General features: G+C 37.4%; 1 protein-coding gene and 1 long non-coding RNA gene across 4 annotated transcripts in view; both read left to right on the top strand.

The window, feature by feature from the left end:
• Window positions 1–26,923, top strand: part of IL1RAP (interleukin 1 receptor accessory protein) — a 137,179-nt gene that overhangs the window by 43,169 nt on the left and 67,087 nt on the right. For all 3 annotated transcript variants that reach the window (XM_081537265.1, XM_081537247.1, XM_081537256.1), the window contains one exon: window positions 9,256–9,320. In XM_081537265.1, the coding sequence (XP_081393391.1) occupies window positions 9,257–9,320 (64 nt within the window). In that variant the 5' untranslated portion in view covers window position 9,256. The remainder of the gene's footprint in view (window positions 1–9,255; window positions 9,321–26,923) is intronic.
• LOC145539424 (uncharacterized) lies at window positions 90–4,690 on the top strand. The gene is made up of 2 exons (XR_014077787.1): window positions 90–216; window positions 2,536–4,690. It is a non-coding gene; the product is annotated as an uncharacterized LOC145539424 (long non-coding RNA).

Raw genomic sequence — 26,923 nt, forward strand, 5'->3', positions numbered from 1 at the left:
TGCACTGATGACAAGGAGTCCCTTTTGGGGTTGTACCAGAGTTTGTTTGGATTTTCCAGGTGTCTCAGTGGTAAAGAATCTGCCTGCTTGTACATGAGATACAGAAGATTCCTGGTTTGGGAAGATCCCCTGGAGGAGGAAATGGCAACCCACTCCAGTATTCTTGCCTGGAAGATCCCATGGACACAGGAGCCTGTGGGCTACAGGACACAAAGAGTCGGACACGTCTGAGTAACTGAGCAGACACACACACACACACAAACACACACAAGGATTTGTTTATCTGTTTCCCAGCAGAGGAACATTTGAGTTGTTTCTAGTTTATGGCAATTAATAATGGAGCCACTATAATCATTCATGTATAGGTTTTTGTCTGAACATAGGTTTCCATTTTTCTTGCATAAATAGCTAAGAGTAGGATTGCTAGGTTCTATGGTATATGTGTGTTTACCTGGCTTTCCTGATGGCTCAGATGGTAATCTGCCTGCAATGCCGGAAACCTGGGTTCAATCCCTGGGTTGGGAAAATCCCATGGAGGAGGACACGGCAACCCATTCCAGTATTCTTGCCTTGAGAATCCCCATGGACAGAGAACCCTGGCGGGGCTACTGTCTATGGGGTCGCAAAGAGCTGGACATGACTGAGTGACTAAGCACACACAACTGAATAAGAAACTGACAAGTTGTTTTCTTAAGAGGCTGTACCATTTTTTAGTCTCAGCAGTAGGAAGTTCCAGTTGTTCTGTATTCTCTTCAGCATTTAGTATAGTCAGTACTTCTTTTTTCTTTTTAAGATTAGTTGTTTTTATTTTCTGATGTGGACCATTTTTTAGAAGTCTTTATTGCATTTGTTACAACATTGCTTCTGTTTTATGCATTGTTTTTTTTGGCCACGAGGCATGTGGGATCTTAGCTCCCTCACCAGGGATCAGACCTGCACACTCTACGCTGGAAGGCAAAGTCTTAACCACTAGACTGCTAGGGAAGTTCCTATTGTCAGTATTTCTTTAGTTTTTCTGAAAGGTGTTTCGTGGTATCTCATTTTGTGGTTTTAATTTTCACTTCCTTATAGCTAATAATGTTGAATTTTGATAACGTGCCTCTTTAAGACTTTTGACATTTTAAAATTGGGTTGTTGGTAGTGTGATTCCTATAACTTTATTCTTCTTTGTCAAAATGGTTTCCTATATTTAAGATATTTCTCTTTCCATATAAATCAACTTGTATATATCTGTAAAGAGATCTTTCTAGAATTTTTGACTGGAATTTCATTAAGTCTGCCAAATAATTTGGGGGAGAATTGGCATCTTTTTTATGTGGAGTCTTACGATCCATGAGCATGGTATATCTCTTGTATTATTTTCTGTTACCAATGAAGTAAATACCAGAAACTTAGTGGCTTAAAGCAACATCCAAAATTAATTAATTAATCAAAAAATCATTTATTAACACCAGAGATTTTGTGAATCACAAGTGCAGATTAGTATGGTTTAGCTGGTTCTCTGCTTAGAGTCTTAAAAGGCTAAAATCAAAGGGATCAAGGTTGTCAGCAAGGTGGTGTTGCTGGGGCTGGTGTTGCTTTCTGGGGCTGTTTGGAAAGATGACACTTCAAAGTTGTTGACCAGATTCCACGCCCTGTGGCTGCAGGCCTGAGGTTTTTGTTTCCTTACTGGTTGTCAGCTGAAAGTGAAGAGGACCTTTAAAGGGTCTCTTGATGAAAGTGAAAGAAGAGAATGAAAATGCTGACTTAAAACTCAACATTCAAAAAACTAAGATCATGGCATCCAGTCCCATCACTTTATGGAAAATAGATGGGGAAACAATGGAAACAGTGAGAGACTTGATTTTCTTGGGCTCTAAAATCACTGCAGATGGTGACTGCAGCCATGAAATTAAAAGACGCTTGCTCCTTGGAAGAAAAGCTATGACAAACCTAGACACCATATTGAAAAGCACAGACATTACTTTGCTGACAAAGGTCTGTCTAGTCAAAGCTATGGTTTTTCCAGTAGTCATGTACTGATTTGAGAAAGTGAAAGTGAAGTTGCTCAATCATTTCTGACTCTTAGCGACCCCATGGACTGTAGCCTACCAGGCTCCTCTGTCCATGGGATTTTCCAGGCAAGAGTACTGGAGTGGGGTGCCATTGCCATTTGATTTGAGAGTTAGACTATAAAGAAAGCTAAGCACTGAAGATTTGATGCTTTTGAACTGTGGTGTTGGAGAAGACTCTTGAGAGTCCCTTCAATTGCAAGAGATCAAACCAGTCGGTCCTAAAGTAAATCAGTCCTGAATATTCATTGGAAAGACTGATGTTGAAGCTGAAACTCCAGTACTTTGGCCACCTGATGAGCAGAGCTGACTCTTTGAAAAGACTCTGATGCTGGGAAAGATTGAAGGCAGGAGAAGAAGGGGATGACAGAGAATGAGATGGTTGGATGGTATCACCAACTCGATGGACATTAGTTTGGGTAAACTCCAGGAGTTAGTGATGGACAGGGAGACCTGGCGTGCTGCAGTCTATGGGGTCACGAAGAGTCAGACATGACTGAGCAACTGAACTGAACTGAACTGAATGGTTAGATCAAGCCCATGTGAATAATTCAATATAATCTCTGTATTTTAAGCTCCATAATCTTAATTACATTTGTAAAGTTACTTTTGCCAAGTTAAGTAATATTACGGGTTCCAGAGATTAGGACATGAAGGCCATCTTGATAACCACATATTTAGTTTCTTTGGTTTCTTTATCAAAGTTTTGTAAACTTCAGCATCAGATTTTATATATGTTTGATTAAGCTTTTTAGCTGAACATTTTATTTTTTCTTTGAGTTATTGTAACCAGTATTAAAAAAAATCTTTATAATTGTTCAATGCTGGTTTAATTTTTGTGTGTTAGCTACACATTCTGTAATCTTGCTAACCATATTGAGTTCTATTTATAAATAGATTCCTTAGGACTTTCTATGTTGAAAATAATGCATCTGTGATTAGCCTTATTGCACAGGGTAAGACTTCTAGAATGATGTTGAATAGTATTAAGAATATCCTTTCCTTGCTCCTTAAAGCATTCAGTCTTTTAACATTAGATGTAATGTTAGCTGTAGGTTTTTTATTAGATGTTCTTTTGCTATTTGAGTAAGTTCCCTCCTATACTTAGTTTCCTGAGAATTTGTGTCGTGAATGGGTATTGAATTTTGTCAAGTACTGTTCCTGCATCAATTGATAGGATGATGTGGTTTTTCTTCTTTAAATCTATGAAAATATGAAACCAATCTTGAATTCCTGGGATAAACTCTGCTTGGTTGTAGAATATCTGTAAATTTGTTTTCTTGTGCTGTCTATGGTAGGTTTTGTAATGAGAGTAATATTGATGTCATTAAATGAATTGGGAACAGTTTTGTCCTCTTTAATTTTCTGGAAGAAATTGTGTAGAATTGATGTTATTAATTCTTTAAATGTTTGGTAGAATTCACCAGTGAAACCACCAATGCTTAAATATTTATTTTTTGGAAGATTTCTAACTACACATGCAATTTATTTTTAATAATTATAGGACCATTCAGATTGTCCATTTAATTTTGGGTGAACTTTGGTAACTTCTGGTTTTTGAGATGTTGGCCCATTTTATCTAAATTGTGGCATTTGCGTGCCTAGAGTTTTTAATATTGCCTTATTACAATTTCAGTGCTGTATAATCAGTAGTGAAATACCCTCTTTTATTCCTAATATTAGATATATGTTTTACTTTCCTTGTTGATTCTCCTGGCTAAAGGTTTAGCAATTTTATTTTTCTTTTCAAAGAACCAGCTTTTGGCTTTGTTATTTTTTCTATGCATATTATTATTTCTGGTCTAAAAATCTTTGAGCAAGAGAAGAAGGAGGCAACAAAGGAGGAGATGGTTGGATGGCATCACCAACTCAATGGACATGAGTTTGAGCAAATTTCAAAAGATAGCGAAGGACAGGGAAGCCTGGCATACTACAATCCATGGGGTCTCAAACAGTCGGACACAGCTTAGTGACTGAACAACAACAACAAAAATCTTTATCTCCATCCTTTATTATTTCCCTCATTTTGCTTGCTTGGTTTAGTTTTCTCTTCTTTTTGTAGGTTCTTAGGGTGAAATATTAGATTATTTTCTTAGGATCTTTATTCTTTTTTATTGTGAACTTTTAATACAGAAAATTATTCTCTAAGCCCTGATTTAACTGCATCCCATGAATTTTGGTGTGTTGGATTTTCACTTTTGTTCAGTTCAAAATATTTTCTAATTTCCCTCAAGACTTTCTCTTTGTCCCATGTATTATTTAGAAGTATATATTTTAATTCCTAAATCTTTGGAGATTTTTCATGTTATTTATTTATTTATATTTATAGTTTAATTCTATGGTTAGAGAATATACTTTGAATTCCTTTAAATTTGTTTAAGTTTGATTTATGGTGCATGATATTGTGGTGAATGCTTATGCATACTTGAAAAGAATGTGCTACTGCTTCCAATTTAGAGTCTTCAAAAAGTTGCTCCATGTACTCTCCCCAGGTTTATAGCTACATTCATTAAGAAAACAAAGTGGAATATGCTTACTTCATTATACCCAGATTCAGACCCTATTATGTTACTTTTCTGAAAGGTCTTGAAGCAAGACCTGTTCAAACATTATCAGTATATTAGAAAAAGGAAAAGAAAGATCTAGATGGAATTCAGGCTCAAGGAAGTAACTGGGCTGCAGGGCTGATCCTGCTTGTGGATGACCATCTAGGTTCTGTGACTTGGTGTTAATGTCCAAGTATTCAGTGGACAGATCAAAGCATAGAGTATCTATCAACCACAAATGAAGCAGATAAAACTTCATTTAGATGAGGTTTATACAGCTTAGAGTAAGATACTACAGGGAAAAAAATGCAGGCTCCTAGAACAGAGTGCTAATAAGAACCAAGTTGAAGGACCATGCCCCAACCAGGTTGCTGAGATTTGGAGAGTGGCTATGATCTGATTATGGAGCTGCATATGAAATTAAGGAATCTGATGCATGAATCTAGTCTGTAGTCTTGTGAAATACTGTTGTATAAAATAAAGACTGAGCAAATGATGATTCAGAGATAATCTGAATTATTATCTAGGGGTAGATAGCCTAGTTTCAGCCTATCTCCCGGTCAGTGAGAAAATCCAGCGATCAGAGCAAACTCAGAGGTAAGGAAATTTTGAAGCTTAATGTCCCTAGAGAAGGCAGACACTAGAAAGATTAATTTGCATGGATAGATATTAAAGTGAATATGTAATAGCAATCTTTATTATCATGTTGATTACATAGAACTAAGTACATATTTGAAACTTCTTGCTAGGTGATGTAGACATTATACTAGGAAACAATGGCACTGAATATGAGATAACTACTAATATCTAAGAAGGGAAGTGTGGAATGATCATATAGTAAACAAAATGCAGGGAAGGATGACTAGAAATTTATTGTATGTAGGTTCTAGTCATCTGAAGCAAAGACAGAAGCTATTAAACCCCATCACATAATATAAAGCTAGGTTGTACTTCAGACCATGAGAAACCCTGCATTATTAGATAGATTCCTTTTTTTTTTTTTTTTTTCTGGTTGTTTCTCCAGGTCTAAAAATACCCAGTCCCACTCTCCACGAGAAATGAGAATCAAAACCATATTACTGGACTTCCCTAGTGGTCCAATGGTTAAGATTCCAAGCTTCCACTGCAGAGGGTGCTGCAAGTTCGATCCCTGGTCTGGAAAGTTCTGCATGCTTCAGTGTAGCCAAAAAAAAAAAAAAAAAATGTATTCCTTGTAACAACAGTAAACTTCTGAGGCTGAATGCAAGTCTGTGTTAAATGGATCAGTCTTCTCAGAAATATTTCAGATCATTGGTACATTTAGTCTTTTAAAACCAGCCTGTACAATCATATTTTCTTTTCAGTCTGATTTATTCTGATTCATCACAGGACAGGACTGACCCTGGATTTGTATTTGCACACCTTAGATTAAGTTTACCTTGGTAACCTGACTCCTTGTTGCCTCCAGCATAATCCAGTTACTCCTGGAATTATCAATTTAGACTCTCAATCACACACTAATTAGAATGTCTTCAAAGTGTTGCCATAGGAACTCAGCAGCTTATAAACAGGCAAATTGTAAAAGTATAGAGGTGTGAGGCTTTTTTTTTTTTAATAGCCAAAAACAATTTGGGAGGTTAGAATCCTTTAGCATAGCTAAGTATCGGAACTGAGATTCCTTTGCCTTATATCAGGAATTAAATGTCTACTTGCTCTCTGTTGACAAGGACTATACAGAATTATTAATTACTTTTGTTAATGTCTTAGATGAGGACATAGGTGGGATGTTCATCAAGTTTATGGATAACACAAAACTAGGAGCATAACAATTATTGTGATGATCGACTCAGGAATCAAATTGATTTCAAGACAGAATTTAGTGGCAATCCATCCAATATGTGCCTGGAGGAATGACCTCCATACAGCATAACTCGATCACCATATCATTCCTCTGACCAGAAAATTTCAGTGATTCCCTCTTTGCTGTTTAAATTAAATCCAAAGTTCTTAGCCTACTGTTCAAGACTTTGCAATATTCTGATCCTAAAACTCTGTGCTTACCACCAAAATCTTTTATAGTTCTTTTCCTAATACCCTGTGCTTGAGTCAAACTGAATTATTTATAGATGATTTCCTATTTATGTTCCATGCTTTCCTCTGAGCATTATTCTCTTTTGAGTTTCTTTCCCCTACACTTTCCTTCTGCCTCAATTCTGAATTTCCAAACCACTTCTTTCAGTTTAAAGCTACCTCTTCTATTTAGTCTTCTTTGACTGCCTTAGTTGGAGTAATCTCTTTCTTTTGCTAATCTTCAATAACACTTATCAGCTCCTCTCTATTTTTATCACTTTACTTTGTATTGCAGCTAGTTCTTGTACACACTTTAAGTTTCTGTTAGACTCTGCTTAGTGCTCAAACTTCTGTCTGATAAATCTTTGAACATCCTGTAGTGCCTCTGCATGTCTTTTGTTTAAAGTTGATGATGCTGAAGTGGTTTGCATGTGGCTTACTTCCTGTACTGGGGATAAGTGCCTTTAGAGAAGGCCCTACATCTTGCTTGCTAGAGGTCTCCGCAATTATAGGCTAGTGACTTGTAAACAGAAAGTGTTCAATACATGTGTTATTGAATTAAAGAATGCCGAAAGGAAAACTCTCTAAGGTAACGGTATAAGAATTAGAAGGGAATGGTGGTGTTAAGAAAGAGATATTTAATTTCTGAGATAAAATGTTGTTTAAAATATAATAAATCCGCCTGTGATTTGTGTTGCTGTTGTTCAGTTGCCAAGTCATGTCTGACTCTTTGCAACCCCACAGACCTCATGCAAGTCCAGCATGCCAAGCTTCCCTGTCCCTCACCATATCCTGTAGTTTGCCCAAGTTCATGTCCAATGAATCGGTGATGCCATCCAACCATTTCATCCTCTGTCCTACCCTTTTCCTCCTGCCCTTGATCTTTCCCAGCATCAGGGTCTTTTCCAATCAGTTGGCTTTTCACATAAGGTGGCCAAAGTATTGAAGTTTCAGCTTCAACATCAGTCCTTCCAAAGAGTATTCAGGGTTGATTTCCTTCAAGACTGACTGGTTTGATCTCCGTGCTGTCCAAGGGACTCTCATGTACAATCATGCTAAGGAAGAAGCACAGTAGACACTTTTGGTGATGTGTGGCCAATAGAGGTGACAAGTGTATGAAACTTGCATCCTCCTTTAAAATGACCACACGCTCTGGATGGCTTGAACAATACTGGTTTTACCTTTTGTTTCAGTGTAGCATTCTAATAAATGTCCTATTTCAAATGCTGTTAGTAGGTCACCCTATTTATTAAATACTTCTTTGATTTTTAGACTACTGGGTTGCTGTGAAACTTGTGACATAGGCTAATATTTGGGATAATAGATGTAGTTTGTCAGGTGTGGATATAAATCTCATCTCTGTCACCTACTAGAAATATGATCTGGACAAGTTACCAAGACCTCTGTAATTACCTCCATATGACTGTTATGTTCAAAACAGAGAGTGGAGGTCTTCGATATGGAATTTCTCAGTAATATTTAGGTTTCAGTATTTATAACCCCACAGAGGTTTTATCAGGGGCCAGATATGTCTAGAGTAGTGGGGAAAGAAATAGTTCACAGAGTTGTTATACCTCCAGCCCTCCTGCATTAAAGATCACACAACCAAATAAAAGGGCATCGTTCTCGCTAGTGAACTGTTTCAGCTGGTTACCAACAGAAAGGCTGAAGATCAGAGAAACTGGAATCCAGCGTCATCATTTGTCTCTTGAGTAAGAAGAGTAGAGCAAGCACAGCAAGACATGAGGTTATACATTTCCCTTCACTATAAATTCACAGTATGGTGGACTGCAAACCAAGTCTGAATCTAGGATTTCTATACTTTCTGTTCCTCACTAAGAAGAAAAAGTGTCTAGATAATAAAACATTTCCAAGTGGAAATAAACCAAGACAATATGATGAAGGGTAAGAAGAACAAACTTATCTGCCAGAAATTCAACTCTGATGGAAAAAAAAAAAACTAAAAAAGTATTTTTAATTAGGCAGAGTTCAGTGATTGAGAGACAATTCTAGAGCCAGGCTGTTGTAATTTAATCATTACCCTACCACTTTCTGGGGCTTCTCAGGTGCCGCAAGCGGTAAAGAATCTGCCTGCTAATGCAGGAGACTCAAGAGACGAGGGTTTGACCCCTGGGTCTTCAGGAAGATCCCCTGGAGAAGTGAATGGCAACTCACTCCAGTATTCTTGCCTGGAAAATTCCATGGACAGAGGAGCCTGGCAGACTACAGTCCATGGGGTTGCAAAGAGTTGTATGTGACTGAGAATGCACAAACTAGATGCACCAGTTACCCTTTTCTAGCCAAAGGATCTTTTATGTTATTTACACTTGTCTCAGTTTTCTTATCTGTAATATGGAGATATAAAAAAAGCCTATCTTCCTGGTTGGTTCTGACAATATTAACATTGTAAAATTGTTATAATTTTATGGTTGTTATATTTTTTATAAATATAAAAAATGTGTTATTATAAATATAATTATATTTTTGTGTTAATATTGTAAAAGTCTTAAAACAGTTCCTAGTGAATAGTCAGCCTACATATGCACTAGTATTATTTAAGCACTTGAGGGTAATAAGTACTCTCCTTACCTTTGTATTTGTGTTGACAGGATGGGACTTCTGTGGTGTGTAATGAGTCTGTACTTCTATGGGATCCTGCAAAGCAATGCCTCAGGTAAGTGAATGCCTTTTAACCATCTATTAAGATGCAGATAACACGTAGGGTAATGCCGTATGTCCGAAAATGGGTTAAGAGAACATAATGTTGCTTATTTCCATTGACTTCTGTGGTAATATAAAATCTTATATTTGTCAGAATCATATAATTTTGATTGTGGCAAGAACTACTGAAACCTTTAGTCTTTATGGGACAAAGTACACTGGGAGGACTGGTTCGGTGTGTTTAATTATAGGAATTTTTCTTCATTGTCACATCTAAGGCAACTAGAATCGTATTTCTTCCCCTTACCTCAGGTCCTATGAGAAAAAAAAATGACAGTGATAGTAGATGACTTCTGAGTTCCAAACTTGAGCCAGTGGCAGAGAAAGCCTTCGTGGTAACAGCCCATTGATACCTTATAAAAACAAATAAATGAAGATAGAGTTTTGCTCTGATGACTCCTGCAGTGTAGGGAGACACAAGAGACACAGGTTCAGTCCTTCAGTTGGGAAGATCCTCTGGAGAAGGAACTGACAATCCACTTCAGTATTCTTGCCTGAAAAATCCCATGGACAGAGGAGCCTGGAGGCCTACAGTGCAAAGGGTCACAGAGAGTTGGACATGGCTGAGCAACTAAGCACGCAGAGAGCACACACATAGGAAAGAAAGAACCTATCATCAGGCTCATTCTTTCTTTGGATGTTGCTTCATAAGCATAATAAGATGCAGCCAAAATATTTATTGAGTTTAAATAACCACACTCAACTATCATGGACATGGATCGTATGACATCAGAGTTACAGGGGACTTGAAAGTCTGTCTTTGTGGGTCTCATCTCATCTGTAGAAGTACTGCTCAGAACTTTTTGATGGTACCTCTAACTAGAGATCATCTCATTTTGGCCCATTACGTCTTTAGACTGATCACATTATTAGAAAAATTTTAGTACATATAACTGAAGTTTGTCTTTTGTCACATCCATACATTTCTTTGGTTCAACTGCTTGATTTAAATGGAAAAGACCTCATGAGTCTCTAATTTTAATTCAAGGAACTGAGTTATCTTCATTTAAAAAAACCTTCCCAGGTATAATTTCCCTGAAGATCATGGATCATACTTTGAATATCATTGCTTTAATTCTTCTTCTATGTGAGAGGCCATCAGAGATGTTCAACAGGGGTCACCAAACCATGGCCATGTTCCCAGTATATACCTTCAACTGTTCTTCATGTGGCATGAATTTGAGCCTTCCTACCTTGATTATTTTTCCTGTGTGTGTTTTCGTTTTGCTACACCACTTAAGGCATTTTATTGGAAACCACAAACAGCACTAAAGGAGGGATATAACTTGGACAGAGCACAGCTCAAAGCCAAGAGAAGGAGAGATAACTTCTAACCTTGTTGGCCCTTAGAGGCTTTACAGAGGAGAGGATATATTACAAGCAGGACTGATATTCAACTGGGATGCACTAGTATAGAGTTCTACTGCCTGTTTAAACCAGCATCTACCCTGCCTAAGTGAGTGTCCCATTTGACTGGCCAGTTCTCTGATGTCCTGATTTTACATATACTGAGTATAACCCCAGATTGTAGTTTCTTATTTGGTTTAGTTCTGTCCTTGAATGGTATCTTCTTACAGAGGCCTTCCTTAACCATCTTAACTAAAATAGCCCTGCCAAGCAGTCCAGTCCTTTATCCTTCTTTAGCTTTCTTTATAACACTCATTATTTTTTGTCACTATATCAGTCGTTCTCATCCTTTTCTTCTCCTCCTCCGCTTTTTTCATTTTTGTTTTCCTTTCCAATCCCTATTTTCCTCTCCTTTCTTTCTTTCTCTCTCTCTCTCCCTCTGTTCCTTCCTATTTCTCTGCTTTTAAGCTCCCCAAGAACAGGGACTTGTCCATTTTGTCTGTTAACCCATGCACTTGGAGTAAAGATTGACACATAGATGCATAGTAGGAACTCAATGTTTACATATATACAGATAGATATATGATAGGTATAGGTGTATATATATATACAATGAATGAAAAACTGTCCCTTCACATTTTTTTTGGCCCAAGTTGGTCAACTATATAATTGGTCAATTATAAAGTTTATAATAGAACTTGTTTGTATTCATACTAGCAATTCATCAATGTGGTTTTATGTCCTCACCTTGAAGGGAAATAGAAAAATGACCTTGTTAACCTTGTTAGAGATCACTGAATTCTCAGGGGTTAGTGGCTCATTAGTGCTGGTGCCTCCCCGCTGGTCCTGGCAGAGCTGCTTTTCTGAATGACCTTTACTGTAATCCATCCAAGGAGCCCCCCCCACAACTCCCTCAGATGTAGATGGTGAGTGAGCTTTTTACCCAGGAACTGACTCATAATTCTGCCAGGGAAGCCGACTTCTTGAATAAAATACGTTCTCATACCAGCCCCATTGAGTCACCATGGGAGCAGGAAACATGTTGTAATGCCCTCGGCCCATCTGGCCCATATTCATTTGCCTTCCTTATGAAAAGGTATATTGTGTCTGTGTCAGTGATGCACTTCCTAGTTGGAAGGAGAGGAACAAAAAGTAAGTGTTATTGACAAAAATAAAAGGGGAACCGGCTCTGAGCTATGAGAGGGAAAAAGGGATCCGATGAACCAACCTCTCGTGCATCATGCCTTTTACAACAGTGTAGATGACAGCAGACTGGTTACTCTTTCATAAGGCCCTTCCTGTGCTTCAGGTACCCATGTTAACGGAACCACAGGATTGATGTGAACAAAGAAAGTTATCTTGAAAACCCTAAAGCCTGTACATGCCTGTGATATTTGTTTTATCTTGTTCCTCTGGACCCCTTCATGTGGACCCTTCTCTAAAGGAAAGTCCCAAATTTTGAAAAGGAATCACAACCACACAACAGCTTTATTTCTATGTGGTGCATTTCAAATACAATCAACTGGACTTTAAGGCACACAATTCTGACTAGAAAACATAGTCTTTCTATAGCAGTACTGTGATTTCCATCTTCACTGGGGAGTGTGGGGTCAACATTTCATTTCTGATGGTAATAAAAACAAATAATCAAAAAATCAGTATTTACTTTCTTTTAAGGAATTAAAGCTTGAATGATTTTAGTAGTGATAATATAATTATAATGTAACAGTTATAGAGGTGATAATAAAGCTCCCTTTGCTGAAATAAAATTTCATTTGAATTTTACATATTCTTTTTCATTTAGTTCTCACACCCAAAACACAGCAGTCAAGGTATTTTAACTCCCTTTTACGGGTCAGAAAATTAGAATCAAAATGGCTGAGAGAGCTATCCAAAGTCATACAGCTAATACTTAACAAAACTGTGACTGCAACTATTTCCTCGGTTCTTAAGATAGATATTATTTTTACTAAATACATTCCCCTTGGACTCTACTAGCATATAAATAATTAGAAAAATATATTTAGATCCCAGGGGTCATGAGTTTTGCTGATTGTTAAAGGACCACCCTGTAATAGATTGCTATGTTTTTTTTATTAATACATGAGAATTATTTTTACTCCCTCTTCCCCCTCATTTGAGATGTTTTCCACCTGAAAGGAAGAAAATCACTGCAATGTAAGCTCAAGACTCAATATTCCCATTCTTGCTCATCATACAATTAAATATTTCCAATACTATATGCAAAGAAGTTCTCCTTTGCAAGAATTCTAAAAGCAAACTGATTTGTCACACACTTCTCTTTTGGTGTGTTTCTTTGGCAGCATGTTAGAAACTTGAACTGTTAAAGCCACCTTTAGAGTAGAAATAAATATTCGGAAATTGTGATTCCAAGTCGGGGAGGTAGTTAGAATTGTACCATGTATAATCTGATGAATTTGAAAAATACTGCCAAACCAAATTTATTTGCTGCAGACCATATGAAAAATGATACCAATGAATTTTCTTCCCCAAATGCACGCACACACACACACATACACACACACATCTTTGAATACAGCTTTTTATTTCAGAGTCAACAAACTGTTGACAGTGTGCCAGGTGCAGGGCTAGATTTTTCACACATTATCATTAGCTTCACAGAAAACACTGTGATGGGGCTGAGGTGTAGAGATTCTTACAACCCTCTTATAGATTAGGAAATATAGAGCCGGAATGGGGAGTGAGTAGGGAGGAAAAGGTGAGAGGGGAGGGTGGGGTTGGCCTCAGTTAGCAGTACTCCTGATAGGGTTTCAAAAGCCATCTTGCCTCCAAATGCCGAGCTCTTTCTTTTATACCACATTGCCTAACCTTAGGGCTTTCTTATGCTAACAGAGGTAAGATTCTCTGATTTTTTTATCATTATTTTTAAGAAATTTGCTGAGAGTAGAAATAATAGTGTGACTTATTGGGAATGAATTACACCATGTAAAATAAATAAATAAGTAAAAGCATTGTGGCTTAGCAGGAATCAAGATATTGATTCAAGTTCTGACTGTTTCACTTAATGAGCTGTTTAATGACATTAAAGTCATTTAATCATGCTGTTTCTCTGTGTCCTTACATATAAACCAAAGCAACCAACTGATTAGCAACAGCAAACCTAACCATCCAGCCAACTAAACCAACTGACAATAGCAAAATCTCAACCAATTCTTCATTATTGCTTTTTTAAAAAAGAACATTGTGGGTCTTGCAATAAACCATGGACATATCCAGGATACATTGTTTCTATTATTTAATTATTTCTAATGAAAAATGTTTATCTTACAATGATTTCACTTTATTCTAAATATCATGTGTTTGACCATTTCATATTGTTAGAATCCAGGGTAAATAAAGAAAAGTTCTTATTGTAAGAATCTTACAGTCAAGTCTGAGAGAAAGAAGAGAAAATAAATACCAAACAAAATTGCATGAAAGAGCAGAGAAAGTTATTAATCCTGTAGGGCAGTATTGAAGATTTCTCAATCAAAGAGCAACTGTTCTTTTCTAGGAGAAAATACATTTCTTATTTGGGAACAGAATAGTTCAGTTTGGCTGAAGGGATAGTGTGAAGGTGTTTAGAAGCCAAGCTGTAAAGGTAGGTTGGGAACAGATTGTGGAGGACAGGAATCCCTGCAGGTGAAGGAAATATTTGTGTTTAATGTATTTTAGATACACTTGGGTACTTCTTTGTTGTTGTTTTCCTTCTACAAGGATCTATTGTGTTTTAGTGCCAAGCAATGGTTCCTTCAGTTTGGGGCAAAGATTCAATTTGTTGCCAGCTCCCATGGTCTCATATTATTTGAATGTGCTTTTTGAAAAACTCCTTACTTGAGTGTACTTGTGACATTCAGTCCTATCTCTGTTGCTCATGGCTGGTCATCCTGAACACATTTTGTTTCTATGCAATTTAGTCCAAACATTTAGAGAATGTGAGAAGAATACAGTTTCATTTTATTCTTAGACCTAAAGGTCATTGGAATTATAACATTCACCCTGATGTCCTTTAAATGTTTCTTCTTGGGAGCAGGTATCTTCACTCTTTTTTTTTTTTTTTAAATGCTTTGAAAGACTGATGTTTATGTTTAGTTACTTGTACTTCCCAAGTGTGGGTATTGAAAAGATATTAGGGTACCACAATTTATTGGTGTGATGCTGACTTTGCAGTTATAAATTCTCTAGAAAGGCTTCTTGTAATACAGTGATAATTCTATGTTTAGAAAAATGACCTGATTTTTCCTTCACATGTATGAGTTAAGAGAAGGCACTATTTTTGCAGGGAATACGTGAGTATATATGGTTCTCAGCGACAATGTCTGGCTTATAAGACTTTCTTCTGCCCTTTGAATCACCTTTGTTTTGCAGGACCATCCCACCCCTCACCCCGTAACATTTGTTTCTGCCATATTTAGATGAGCTTTAGAGAACCAAATCACCATCTGATTACCACTGACTCATTACTGGGCCAGTCCTCACCCATTTTATTTCACTATTTTTAAAAAAGCTTTTCTACTTAATAGATGAATTTCTTTAGAAAATAAAATATACTTGTATCCTCAATATTAAAAAAAAAACAAAACCCAAAGATTGCTTTATTCTAAAATCCACTGGGTATTGCAATTGCTCATTTATTTTTGAGGGACAGGGAGAAAATGGATAAATTTTATAAATAATATGAGAACCTCGGTCATAATTTCAAGTACCTGCCATACAAACCTATAAAAGCAATAGACAGAATTGCTTTCTTTTGTCTTTCTCTGTTTTAGAGGCAGTAGGAACAATGAAAATACAAGATGGTTGAGAAAATGAGAGAAAAGAGACAAAACAATCACACACTTGATAATCTAGACTTGGCTGAGTTCTGTTATTTTCATGAATTTCTTTTCTCCTTCTGCCATCAGAATCAAAACTCCTGGCATAACTTTACATTATTAGGAAATAAATACTCTTTCCTACAGTGTTTGTAAGATCTGTAATAATAATAATTTAAGGCTCTTTGCCATAATTTTTTTTTTTCAACTTCCAGCATACTTTCATATTTTTTGAAGTACCCCTTAAGCTAGGCAGGAGTATGCATTAAAAAAAAAATGTATTGGAGTATGGTTGATTTACAGTGTTGTATACAGCAAAGTGAGTCAGTTATACATATACATATATCCACTCTGTCTTAGATTCTTTTCCCATATAGGTCATTACTGTGCATTTTGATATATACTCCACTGTACTGATGTTTGCATTTTTCCCGTACCTTATATAACAGAACATTGTGGTCCCTTTAAAGTTTTGGCTTTCCATGCCAGGGAGAGGGATGAACTGAAGAGTATTTGCCAACTATGCTTCCTTCAAGGAACTTATGTAGATACGCAAAAGAAAAGAAATAGAAAGAGAAGTTATCCATCAGTCACTGGTAGCTTTTTCTATATAGATATAGCTCTTTATCAATATAATATTGTGAGTTTGATTTGATTCTTAGTTGAAATATAGATATCTATTAGTGTTAAGGCAAGCACAGATATACAAATTATTGTACTCAAGCAGTTCTCAACCATTGTTGACCATTATTTACTCTAGCTTTGTTTACCCTTTTTCACTTTGGGAAGACACCTCTAATCATTCATTGTGGACTAGTTTGCTGTTCAAACATTTTATACTTAATAGATTAAATTGATGCACCAGGGTTAATTCTGTCCTTCCCTAGATCTTTGGGACTTCAGATGGCCCCAGAACTCTTAATGAACTAATTTTTGCTTTTCACTTAGAAAGCCTTAATTTTATCCTAATATTTTCTAATTTGCTTTGGACTTTTTGATCTATCTAGTCTTCTGGGGAAAACTGAATTTCTCTTATACAGGATTTTTTGACATCCATGGCTTGCTTCTAAATGTCTTTTCAGTGTTTTTTTATTGTCCACTCAGGAAAACAAAGAGGAGTGGGGGTGAGGAGAGAAGAGGAAAGAAAAAGGAGAAACAAAGAAAGAGAAGAGATAGTGATAGAGACAGAGAAACATAGAGAAAGATACAAAGACAGAGCTATAGAGAGTCTTTCTATAGAGGAATGTTGCTGCATTTGATGCAATTCCAGTTATACACCTTTTCAGGTCATTAAAAAAAACATTTTTTAAAAAAATACCACACTTAGGTACTCTCCCTTTCTAACTGAACTTTACATTGGATGATATCATTTCAGAATAGCTCAGCTTCTGATGTTTATTTCTACATTCTCTTTCTTTTCTTCTTAGTATATTTAAATGATGAGATGAAATAGAAGCCTTAAATATTATAGGAGTTTCCTTGTATCTAGTGTTCTTCTAGCCAAGAGTGCCATCAGCATCTTCAAGATACTTGTATTGTGAAGGCAGAATACTGCAGAGATGGTGGAGGCATGGAACTGTGCATTGCCAGCATGGTAATGAAGGAAGAGGAGATGGCAGGCAAGGGTGTTCCCTTATGCACTCTGCATACATAAGGTCTAGGGCAGAAACGATCTGCTGTTTGCAATTGACACTGAGCTGTAAAATGTCTTTTCTATTAGCAGTGTATTGCTTGAGGCTCAGTAGAAACCCAGCTTGTATTTAGGACTAAGAGGAAGGTATTGCTTTGTTTGGAGGATGGTTGAAATAATGGAAATTGTGAATAAAGCAGTTAGTAAATGGAAGTGTTGGAGGAGTCCCTCCCAAGGCATGCACTATTCTTAGTGAGATACTAAGGGGGATTTCAGGAAGAAAGTGAAGGCAGGGTTTTTGTTTCTGGTTACTTATTAAAGAAAGCTCTTACCTATTTCACCTTCATTACTCTAAATATCCTACTATTAAAAATGTTCTTCCTCTCATCTACAATGCAATGATAATTTATGACTGCAAAAATAGCCATGAAGCATTATGTAATACTGAATTTTTTAATCACTAAAGGAAGATCTTGTTAAACTAAGCATGGTTTTAAATATCTTTTTTTCTAATTCTCTGTAAATTGGTGATAACTATATAGTGGAGTGTGTGTTTAATAAAAAAGAAGGAAGGTGAGGGAAATAACATTAATTGAATGAGGGAGTTGTGTATGTGTATGTATTAACACAAAATATTACATAAATTTCCAAATTACCTCATAAGATAGAGATAAATGTTTTCATCTGTCTTTACCAGTGAGGAACTCCAGATTCAGAAAAGTGAATTAAAAAAGTTCAGTTAACTTAAAAGCCCTGTTATTAGGGCTTCCCAGGTGGCTCAGTGGTGAAGAATCCGCCTGCCAACACAAGAGACTTGAGTTCATTCCTGGGTTGGGAAGATCCCCTGGAGAAGGAAATGGCAACCCACTCCAGTATTTTTGCTGGGAAATCCCAGGGACAGAGGAGCCTGGCAGACTACCATCCATGGGGTCACAGAGTCGGACACAGCTTAGCAACTAAACAACATAACTATTACTCAGTAGTAAAACTTGTCTACACCATTGACTTTAAAATGCACGCTGTTTGCTCAGTACCATGCTGCCACTGAATTCTTTATGATTAAAACTCTTCATTTTCTAAATATGCCAACCAAAACTGTCTGTCAATAATTGATACAGAACACACACATTTGAAAGGAAACATTCAGCCAATTAAAAAGACAGAGAACATAGGATGTGATTCTTTCATGGTGCAAATACTATGTCAAAATTGATTTGTTGCTTCCTGAAGCATGTACAGTGCATTATAATTACATATATTCAGATAACATATTTTTCCAAGGTCATGAAAAACTTCCTAAAGGAAAGTAGCTCTAAACAAGATCGCAGATGTGTGCAGGAACAGTGGTTCAGTGCGGATGTAGTGGGTTTGAGGGAAATGGGAAACTGTTAACTGTAGTATTCAAGGTTCAGTTCCGTTCAGTTCAGTCGCTCAGTTGTGTCCGACTCTTTGCGACCCTGTGAATCGCAGCAGGCCAGGCCTCCCTGTCCATCACCAACTCCCAGAGTTTACCCAAACTCATGTCCATTGAGTCAGTGATGCCATCCAACCATCTCATCCTCTGTCGTCCCCTTCTCCACCTGCCCTCAATCTTTCCCAGCATCAGGGTCTGTTCAAATGAGTCAGCTCTGCACATCAGGTGGCCAAAGTATTGAAGTTTCAGCTTCAGCATCAGTCCTTCCAATGAACACCCAAGACTGATCTCCTTTAGGATGGACTGGTTGGATGTCCTTGCAGTCCAAGGGACTCTCAAGAGTCTTCTCCAACACCACAGTTCAAAAGCGTCAATTCTTCGGTGCTCAGCTTTCTTTATAGTCCAACTCTCACATCCCTACATGACTACTGGGAAAACCATAATCTTGACTAGACGGACCTTTGCTGACAAAGTAATGTCTCTGCTTTTTAATATGCTGTCTAGGTGGGTCATAACTTTCCTTCTAAGGAGTAAGCATCTTTTAACTTCATGGCTGCAATCACCATCAGCAGTGATTTTGGAGCCCCCCAAAATAAAGTCAGCCTCTGTTTCCACTGTTTCCCCATCTATTTGCCATGAAGTGATGGGACTGGATGCTGTGATTTTAGTTTTCTGAATGTTGAGCTTTAAGCCAACTTTTTCACTCTCCTCTTTCACTTTCATCAAGAGGCTCTTTAGTTCTTCTTCACTTTCTGCCATAAGGGTGGTGTCATCTGCATATCTGAGGTTATTGATATTTCTCCTGGCAATCTTGATTCCAGCTTGTGCTTCTTTCAGCCCAGCATTTCTCATGATGTACTCTGCATATAAGTTAAATAAGCAGGGTGACAATATACAGCCTTGACGTACTCTTTTTCCTATTTGGAACCAGTCTGTTGTTCCATGTCCAGTTCTAACTGTTGCTTCCTGACCTGCATACAGGTTTCTCAAGAGGCAGGTCAGGTGGTCTGGTATGCCCATCTCTTTCAGAATTTTCCACAGTTTATTGTGATCCACACAGTCAAAGGCTTTGGCATAGTCAATAAAGCAGAGATAGATGTTTTTCTGGAACTCTCTTGCTTTTTTGATGATCCAGCGATCTGGACAATTTGATCACTGTTTCCTCTGCCTTTTTTAAAAACAACTTGAACATCTGGAAGTTCACAGTTCATGTATTGCTGCGACAGGATGATCTCTGTTCATTTCCAAGGCAAACCATTGAATATCACGGTATTCAAGGTTACTTTGGCATTATTCATTTGGCATCCCATGTGGCTAATTCAGAAATATTAATTGGAACTCACTGTCTTTTCCTTCTGGCCCAAGTACAGCAGGCTCTTTCCCTCCTCTTAAGTGTTTAGGGACTTGCTAAATGATGTTTACATGTGGCTCAGACATTTTTTAGATATATACCACCACAACCTAGCTCAGTTGTGTCTGACTCTTTGCAACTCCATGAACTATATAGGTCACCAAGCTCTTATGTCGATGAGATTTTCCAGGCAAAAATACTGGAGTGGCTTGCCATTTCCTACTCCAGAGCATCTTCCTGACCCAGATATTGAATCTGAGTCTCTTGTGTCTCCTGAACTGGCAGGCAAATTCTTTACCAACTACACCACCTGGGAAGCATTTTAGATGTATAATCTTAGAAAATAATTTTCAGTCTAAAAATGCCAGTTTTTGTTCCTGCTAGCCTTTAGTGGTGTTTGGGTATTAATTTTGAAATTTGGTGGTAGATTCACTCCGAGTTACATTTTATTCCTGGTGGGCCTGGAATATTTTATCTTTTTTTTTTTTTATTATAGAAACTGTTATTTTGTGTGTATATGAGTGAGTGAGTGAGTGTGTGTTGAAGGACAGAGGGAGCAAATGTACCCACTGAACTGAAAAGCATCTTGAGGCTGAAAATTACAGCAGGTAGCTCATTATAGTCAATGGATCATTTTCTTATAGGTAACTTACAGGGTGGGATCTGGATTGGGTAGACAAGTATTCAGAAGCATTTGCAGCTGCTCTCTGTGCCACCAAGGGGCCGTGGGGACAATTTTATAGTTAACCGAGGGTAGGAAGGTAGGTACTTGGAAATAGGGCATGCATCCTCAGTCAAAATTCATGAATGAGTAACTAGTCTTGTGGGTACTGGGGATATGTCAGCAAAGGCTTTCATAATTTTGTGGAAACTAACAGAACACAGAGGCCACTTGACCCTAGTAATTATTAAGCAGTATCTATTAACTACAAAGCCCTTGATGACAAAGAAGTGACGCACTGTGCAGTATGGTCCTGGGTAGGGTCGGTGAAGGACAGAGAAACTGTAAGGGCCAGGATGGTGTCAGTTATACTAACAGCCATATGTGCTCAGTCACCCAGTCATGTACTATTCTTTGTGACCCCATGGACTGTAGCCCACCAGTCTCCTCTGTCCATGTGATTTCCCAGGCAAGAATACTGGAGTAGGTTGTCATTGCCTTCTCCAAGGGATCTTCCTGACCCAGAGATCAAACCCACATCCCCTGCATTGCAGGTAGATTCTTTACCGGCTGAACCACCATTTTAAAGCGTGTCATACTTTTAATCACACAAGGATAAGTATTCCCCTCCCGTTTTGAAAATGTACCTCTGTGATGTGATGAAAACAAGTCAAAGATCTATATTATACCCACATCTAGTGGAAGTGGTCCTTCATGACTAGATGTGGGACCCAGCTCAGCAGATGTTTCCTGAGCACCTGTTAATGTTCCCTTTACCACAGGGGATGTAAAAAAAAAAATTAAGACACTTTGCATCCATTCATAGGATAGCAGTATGTGCTAGACACTCTGCTTGTCTGTATTTGTTGGTAAACAAAGCACAAATGATATCTGCCCTCATGAAGCTTAATTCTTGCGAAAGGTGAAGGACAGAAGAAAATAAATAAATAAATACATTTTTTAAAAGTTCTGTGAAGATAATCTATAGGACATTGTATTGATGGAAAGTAATAGGACAATACTGTCATTATCAGATGGTTGTGAAGATCTATTTGAGAAGATAGCTGGGAGAAGGCAGTGGATGGCATGTGTGAAGGCTTGAGCCACAAGGATCATAATGCCAGTGTTGCTGGAACTTCAAGGACTTGGGGGGGACTTTCAAATACACGATTCAGTATTATTAACTATAGTACTCCTGCTATGCATTATATCCCCATGACTCATTTTGTAACTGAAAGTTTGTAACCTGTTTCACCCACATTTCCATCTCTCACCTCTGGACATTACCAATCTGTTCTCTATATCTATGGACTCAGGTTTTTGTTTATTTTTTTAAATTCCACATATGAGACCATATGGTGTTTGTCTTTGACGTATATCACTTAACATAATGTCTCAAGGTCCATCCGTGTTGTCACAAATGGCAAGACTTCCTTTTTTTAACTGAATAATACTGTAGTAATACTACATCTTCTTTATCTATTTATCCATTGAAATTTGCTAAGTGAGTAAATCTTAAAAGTCTTCATCCCAAGGGGGGAAAAGTAGCTATGTATGGTAATGAATGTTAACTAGATTTACTGTGGTGAACATTTCACCATATATGCAAATATCAAATCATTATGCTATATGCCTGAAACTAACATAATGTTATATTATAACTCAATAAAAATATTTTTAAATCCAAAAAAATAAATAAAACAGAAAAGAACTCTGGAGGAAGAGGCCCGAGATGAGGAGGAAGAGATAGTCAGGGTCCAGGACCTAGTAGGGATGTTGTTGCAATTGTCTTCACTATCACAAAAGGTTATTGGAAGGACTTGAGCAGGTCCCTGACATTATCTATTTATTGAATGTTCATGCTAACCAGCACATCAGAAATAGATTAGAGAAGATTTCAGTTTCTCTCAGTATGGTGGACCACGTCTGCTAAACAACCCTTTTCCTGTAAAGCAGCTAGAAATTCTGCATTTAAAAATAAATGTCTTTTAAAATGAATTGCTGAGTTGGTAAGAAATTCTCCAAGGACAAAATTGAAGTGAAAACAGAAATCCAGAAAAGAAAGGAAGCCAGTCCTGCAGCTGGCGGATGCCCAAGGTAGCATCCAGAGTCAGCGGAAAAGATGTATTTAAATGCTAGGACATTTGGATAATTTCTATAAAAATAAAGTTAAAATTTTTACCTCATTCCTTACTTCCAAACAAATCTCAGTTGAAATAAATATTTAAATGTTAAAAAAATAAATTAAGCCCTAAAAGTACTAGAAGAAAATATATGCAAATGTTTTCACAAGTTTGAAATAAAAGCCTTTCTAGATATATCATCAAGGATAGGAGTCATTAAAGAAAATTTGATATGTTTGATTACATAAAGATTCACAACATTGGTGGAGCATCACAATATTATAAGTTAAGGGACAAATGAAAACTTGGGAAAATATAGGTATATGGCAATAGTTAGTGCCATCACAACACACAAAAGAAATCCATTCAATATAAAATATATTCTTCGAAAAAAATTTTAACTGGAAGTTCAGGCAGTTCAAAAAGATAGAAATAAGTTCATCCTAAAAAGAAGCTCAAATTCATGAGTAAGAAGATAGATACAAATTAAACCAACAATAAGATGTCACTTTCCAACCATTAGATTAGCAAGAGTTAAAGGGAACAGTCCTGTCTAGTGCTGGACAGGACATGGTGATCTCATGCCCAGGTATGGTGTTCTGGTACCCTGTGTGTAGGAGTGTACCTGGAATAGGTTCTATGAAGGACGCCTTGACTGTTTGTTTCAAAGACACAAAAGTGCCTCCCTTTGACCATTTAATGAACTTTGCACACATATATCCTGAGGAAATAATCAGAGAAATGCGTAAAGACGTATTCACAATTTCATTTTTCACACTTCTGTTCACATAGGTAATGGTGAAAAAAGCAATGTAATCATCCATTGATAGAGGATTCAAAAAAAAATGGAGAATATTGTTGAGTCTTTAAAAGTAATTTCATATTTGTTGACTATAGCCTGCCAGGCTCCTCTGTCCATGGAATTTTCCAGGCAAGAATACTGGAGTGGATTGCCATCTCCTTCTCCAGGGGTTCTTTCTTACCCAGGGATCGAACCTTGGTCTCCTGCGTTGCAGGTGGATTCTTTACCAACAGAGCCACCAGAGAAGTGATAAGGAAATGAGTTTATGATAGATATTTCTGTTTAAAAACAGGTACCATACAGCATAAAGTTTTCAAAGTCTGAAACCTTTCAAACAGTGGCAGTTGTTTGCTGACATTTAGATTGCAGGGCCTTTGAGAGCTATTTATTCAATTTTCAGGAATTATGTGAGCCAGCTATTAAACCATTGGTAGTTTGAAACTGGCTATGGTGAGAGTATTTACCCAAGGAGAAAAGAATAATTGCTACAAATCAGCCCCCCTCCCAACCCCATCACTGGTTTACCACACACTACTGTGTGCACGTGTGTGTAAGCACATGTGCGCACAGATACAGAAAACTTTTGGTAGAATGCACCCAAATCTTAATAATGATTATTGTATGAAAGCAAAAATATGTTTGAGTTTGCTTCTACCCTTTTAAAATAATTTTGTATAATCTGAGTATATTATAATCTACCTATATTTATAGTTATAAATAAGGAGTAAACATTTTTAGAAATAAAAAAGAATGAAGTCCAACATCTGTTTATACTATATGATGTTGTTCACCCACTATAATGATTAGTTGATATAATGATATTAATAACATGAACTGTATCTGGCACATTCTATAAGCCCAATCGGAGAAGGCAATGGCAACCCACTCCAGTACTCTTGCCTGTAAAATCCCATGCACAGAGAAGCCTTGTAGGCTGCAGTCCATGGGGTTGCTAGGAGTCGGACACGACTGAGCGACTTCACTTTCACTTTTCACTTTCATGCATTGGAGAAGGAAATGGCAACCCACTCCAGTGTTCTTGCCTGGAGAATCCCAGGGATGGGGGAGCCTGATGGGCTGCCGTCTATGGGGTCGCACAGAGTCGGACACGACTGAAGCGACTTAGCAGCATAAGCCCAATAGTGTGTATGTCTATTGTTAGAGAAATGAAGGAATGCTGACAGATGAAGGAAGAAATTTAAAAATATTTGTATTATGTGATCATCAGAAAAATAAAAATTATATTATTATTCTTATTTTGCAGATAAGGAAACAGAAACTTAGAGAGACTAGGTGACTTAACCATAGTCATAAAACAGTGAACAGTTGAACCAGGGAACCAGAACACAAACCCTTGTCTTTTACTCCCAACCTATTATTCTTTTTCCTGGTATATTCAGGGAATTCTAACCCTTTCACTACTGAGGATGTTGTTTATTTCATATTTTCTTTCTGAAGACTCCATGTGTTCAGAAAGCAGTATGTTTTTCGTGACTGGCTTAGAATAACGTTTTCACTTAATGTTTTCAAGGTACATCCACATTACAGCATGTTATGAGTATTTTGCTAACTTCTGTTGGTGAATAGTTGCCTTGTTTATCCATCCATCATCGATGGGCATTTGATTGTTTTCATTTCTTCTCTATTAGGGATAAAGCTATGTGAACATTTATGTACAAGTTTTGTGTGTACATGTTTTTTTCATTTCTCTTGGGTATATACATAGAAGTGAAATTGCTGGGTCATATGGGAACTCTGCAGTGCAGGAAACCCGGGTTCAGTTCCTGGGTTGGAAAGATCCCCTGGAGAAGGAAATGGCAACCCGTTTCAGTATTCTTGCCTGGGAGATCCCATGGACAAAGAAGCCTGGTGAGCTACAGTTCATGAGCTTGCAAAGAGTTGGACATAACTGAGTGACTTTCACCTTCACTTATTGGAACTCTATGTGTAAAGTTTTGAAAGACGCCAAATTACTTTTGAAAGTCACTGTTCTATTGTAAATGTCTTTTGAAGTATAGAGTAGCAGATAAATTTCAGGTTGTGTATGATAGATACCATAGCACTTTCTAGAATGGTTCCTTAAAGTAAAATACATTGCATCAAAAAAGAAATCACAGTGAATTCAGAGGTCTTCCCAGGACTCAACCCCGCTAATATGTGATCTAGGAGAGAAACATTTGAGCATTTTCTTTTTTATTAGTGTAGTAAACTTAAATCTTAGTGCTATGGGAGTTTGGGAAAAGTGCTGAATAACTCACAGTATGTAATGCAGAGAAAAAGTATCCTGGACTCAAGTCATATTTTGTCTCCATGTGACTCTCTGTCTTTATAAAATGAAGATGATCATATTGGCCCTACCTACCTTGCAGAGTTGTTCTAGAAATTCAGTGAGATGATACACTTCAAAGTTTTCCTGTAATTAGCAAAAGCAAGTATGTAAGCAGATACTCACTTGAATAAACTTGAAAACTGACACCATGCAGTTGGCATATGGGTAAACACTACCGGTTTTCTTTCATATATTATGAGAGTAGGACTGAGATTTTTGCACATGAAGGTGGGTGTTTACCCATGAGAATCCACATTTTCAAATGCAGTTAAACTCTTGTCAAGAAAGAATTTCATTTGCTCCAGATATTTGTTTATTTACAAATTTTCTAAAAATTAAAAAGCCTGTAGTTGCCCACTCTTCAAAACCAGTTGCTTGAAAACAAGCCTATGGTCCTATGATTCTCTGCCACTTACTTTGGCTTTGATGACTGTAAACTGTTTGCAATTTGTATTATTTTTCAATTGTATTTTTCAATATAGTGGCAAAAGCAAATGTATCCATTCATTAGCAGTGTTTTATTAAGACAATTTAATGAACCTGGCATTTGCTAAGCTTTAGGATACAGTGACGAACACATTTTCCAGTAGTCACGTATGGATATGAGAGTTGGACTATAAAGAAAGCTGAGCGCCGAAGAATTGATGCTTTTGAACTGTGGTATTGGAGAAGACTCTTGAGAGTCCCTTGGACTGCAAGGAGAGCCAGCCAGTCCATCCTAAAGGAGATCAGTCCTGGGTGTTCATTGGAAGGACTGATGTTGAAACTCCAATACTTTGGCCACCTGATGTGAAGAGCTGACTCATTTGAACAGACCCTGATGCTGGGAAAGATTCAGGGCAGGTGGAGAAAGGGCCGACAGAGGATAAGATGGTTGGATGGCATCACTGACTCAGTGGACATGAGTTTGGGTGAACTCTGGGAGTTGGTGATGGACAGGGAGGCCTGGCGTGCTGCGATTCATGGGGTCTCAAAGAGTTGGACATGACTGAGTGACTGAACTGAACTGAACTGAACTGGTGAACAAATAGGTCCTGATTTTATCTCAGTGCTATCTTACAGTC

Source organism: Giraffa tippelskirchi, chromosome 2 (genome assembly GCF_054371585.1).
Source record: "Giraffa tippelskirchi isolate mGirTip1 chromosome 2, T2T-mGirTip1v1.2.pri, whole genome shotgun sequence".
NCBI lineage: Eukaryota > Metazoa > Chordata > Mammalia > Artiodactyla > Giraffidae > Giraffa > Giraffa tippelskirchi.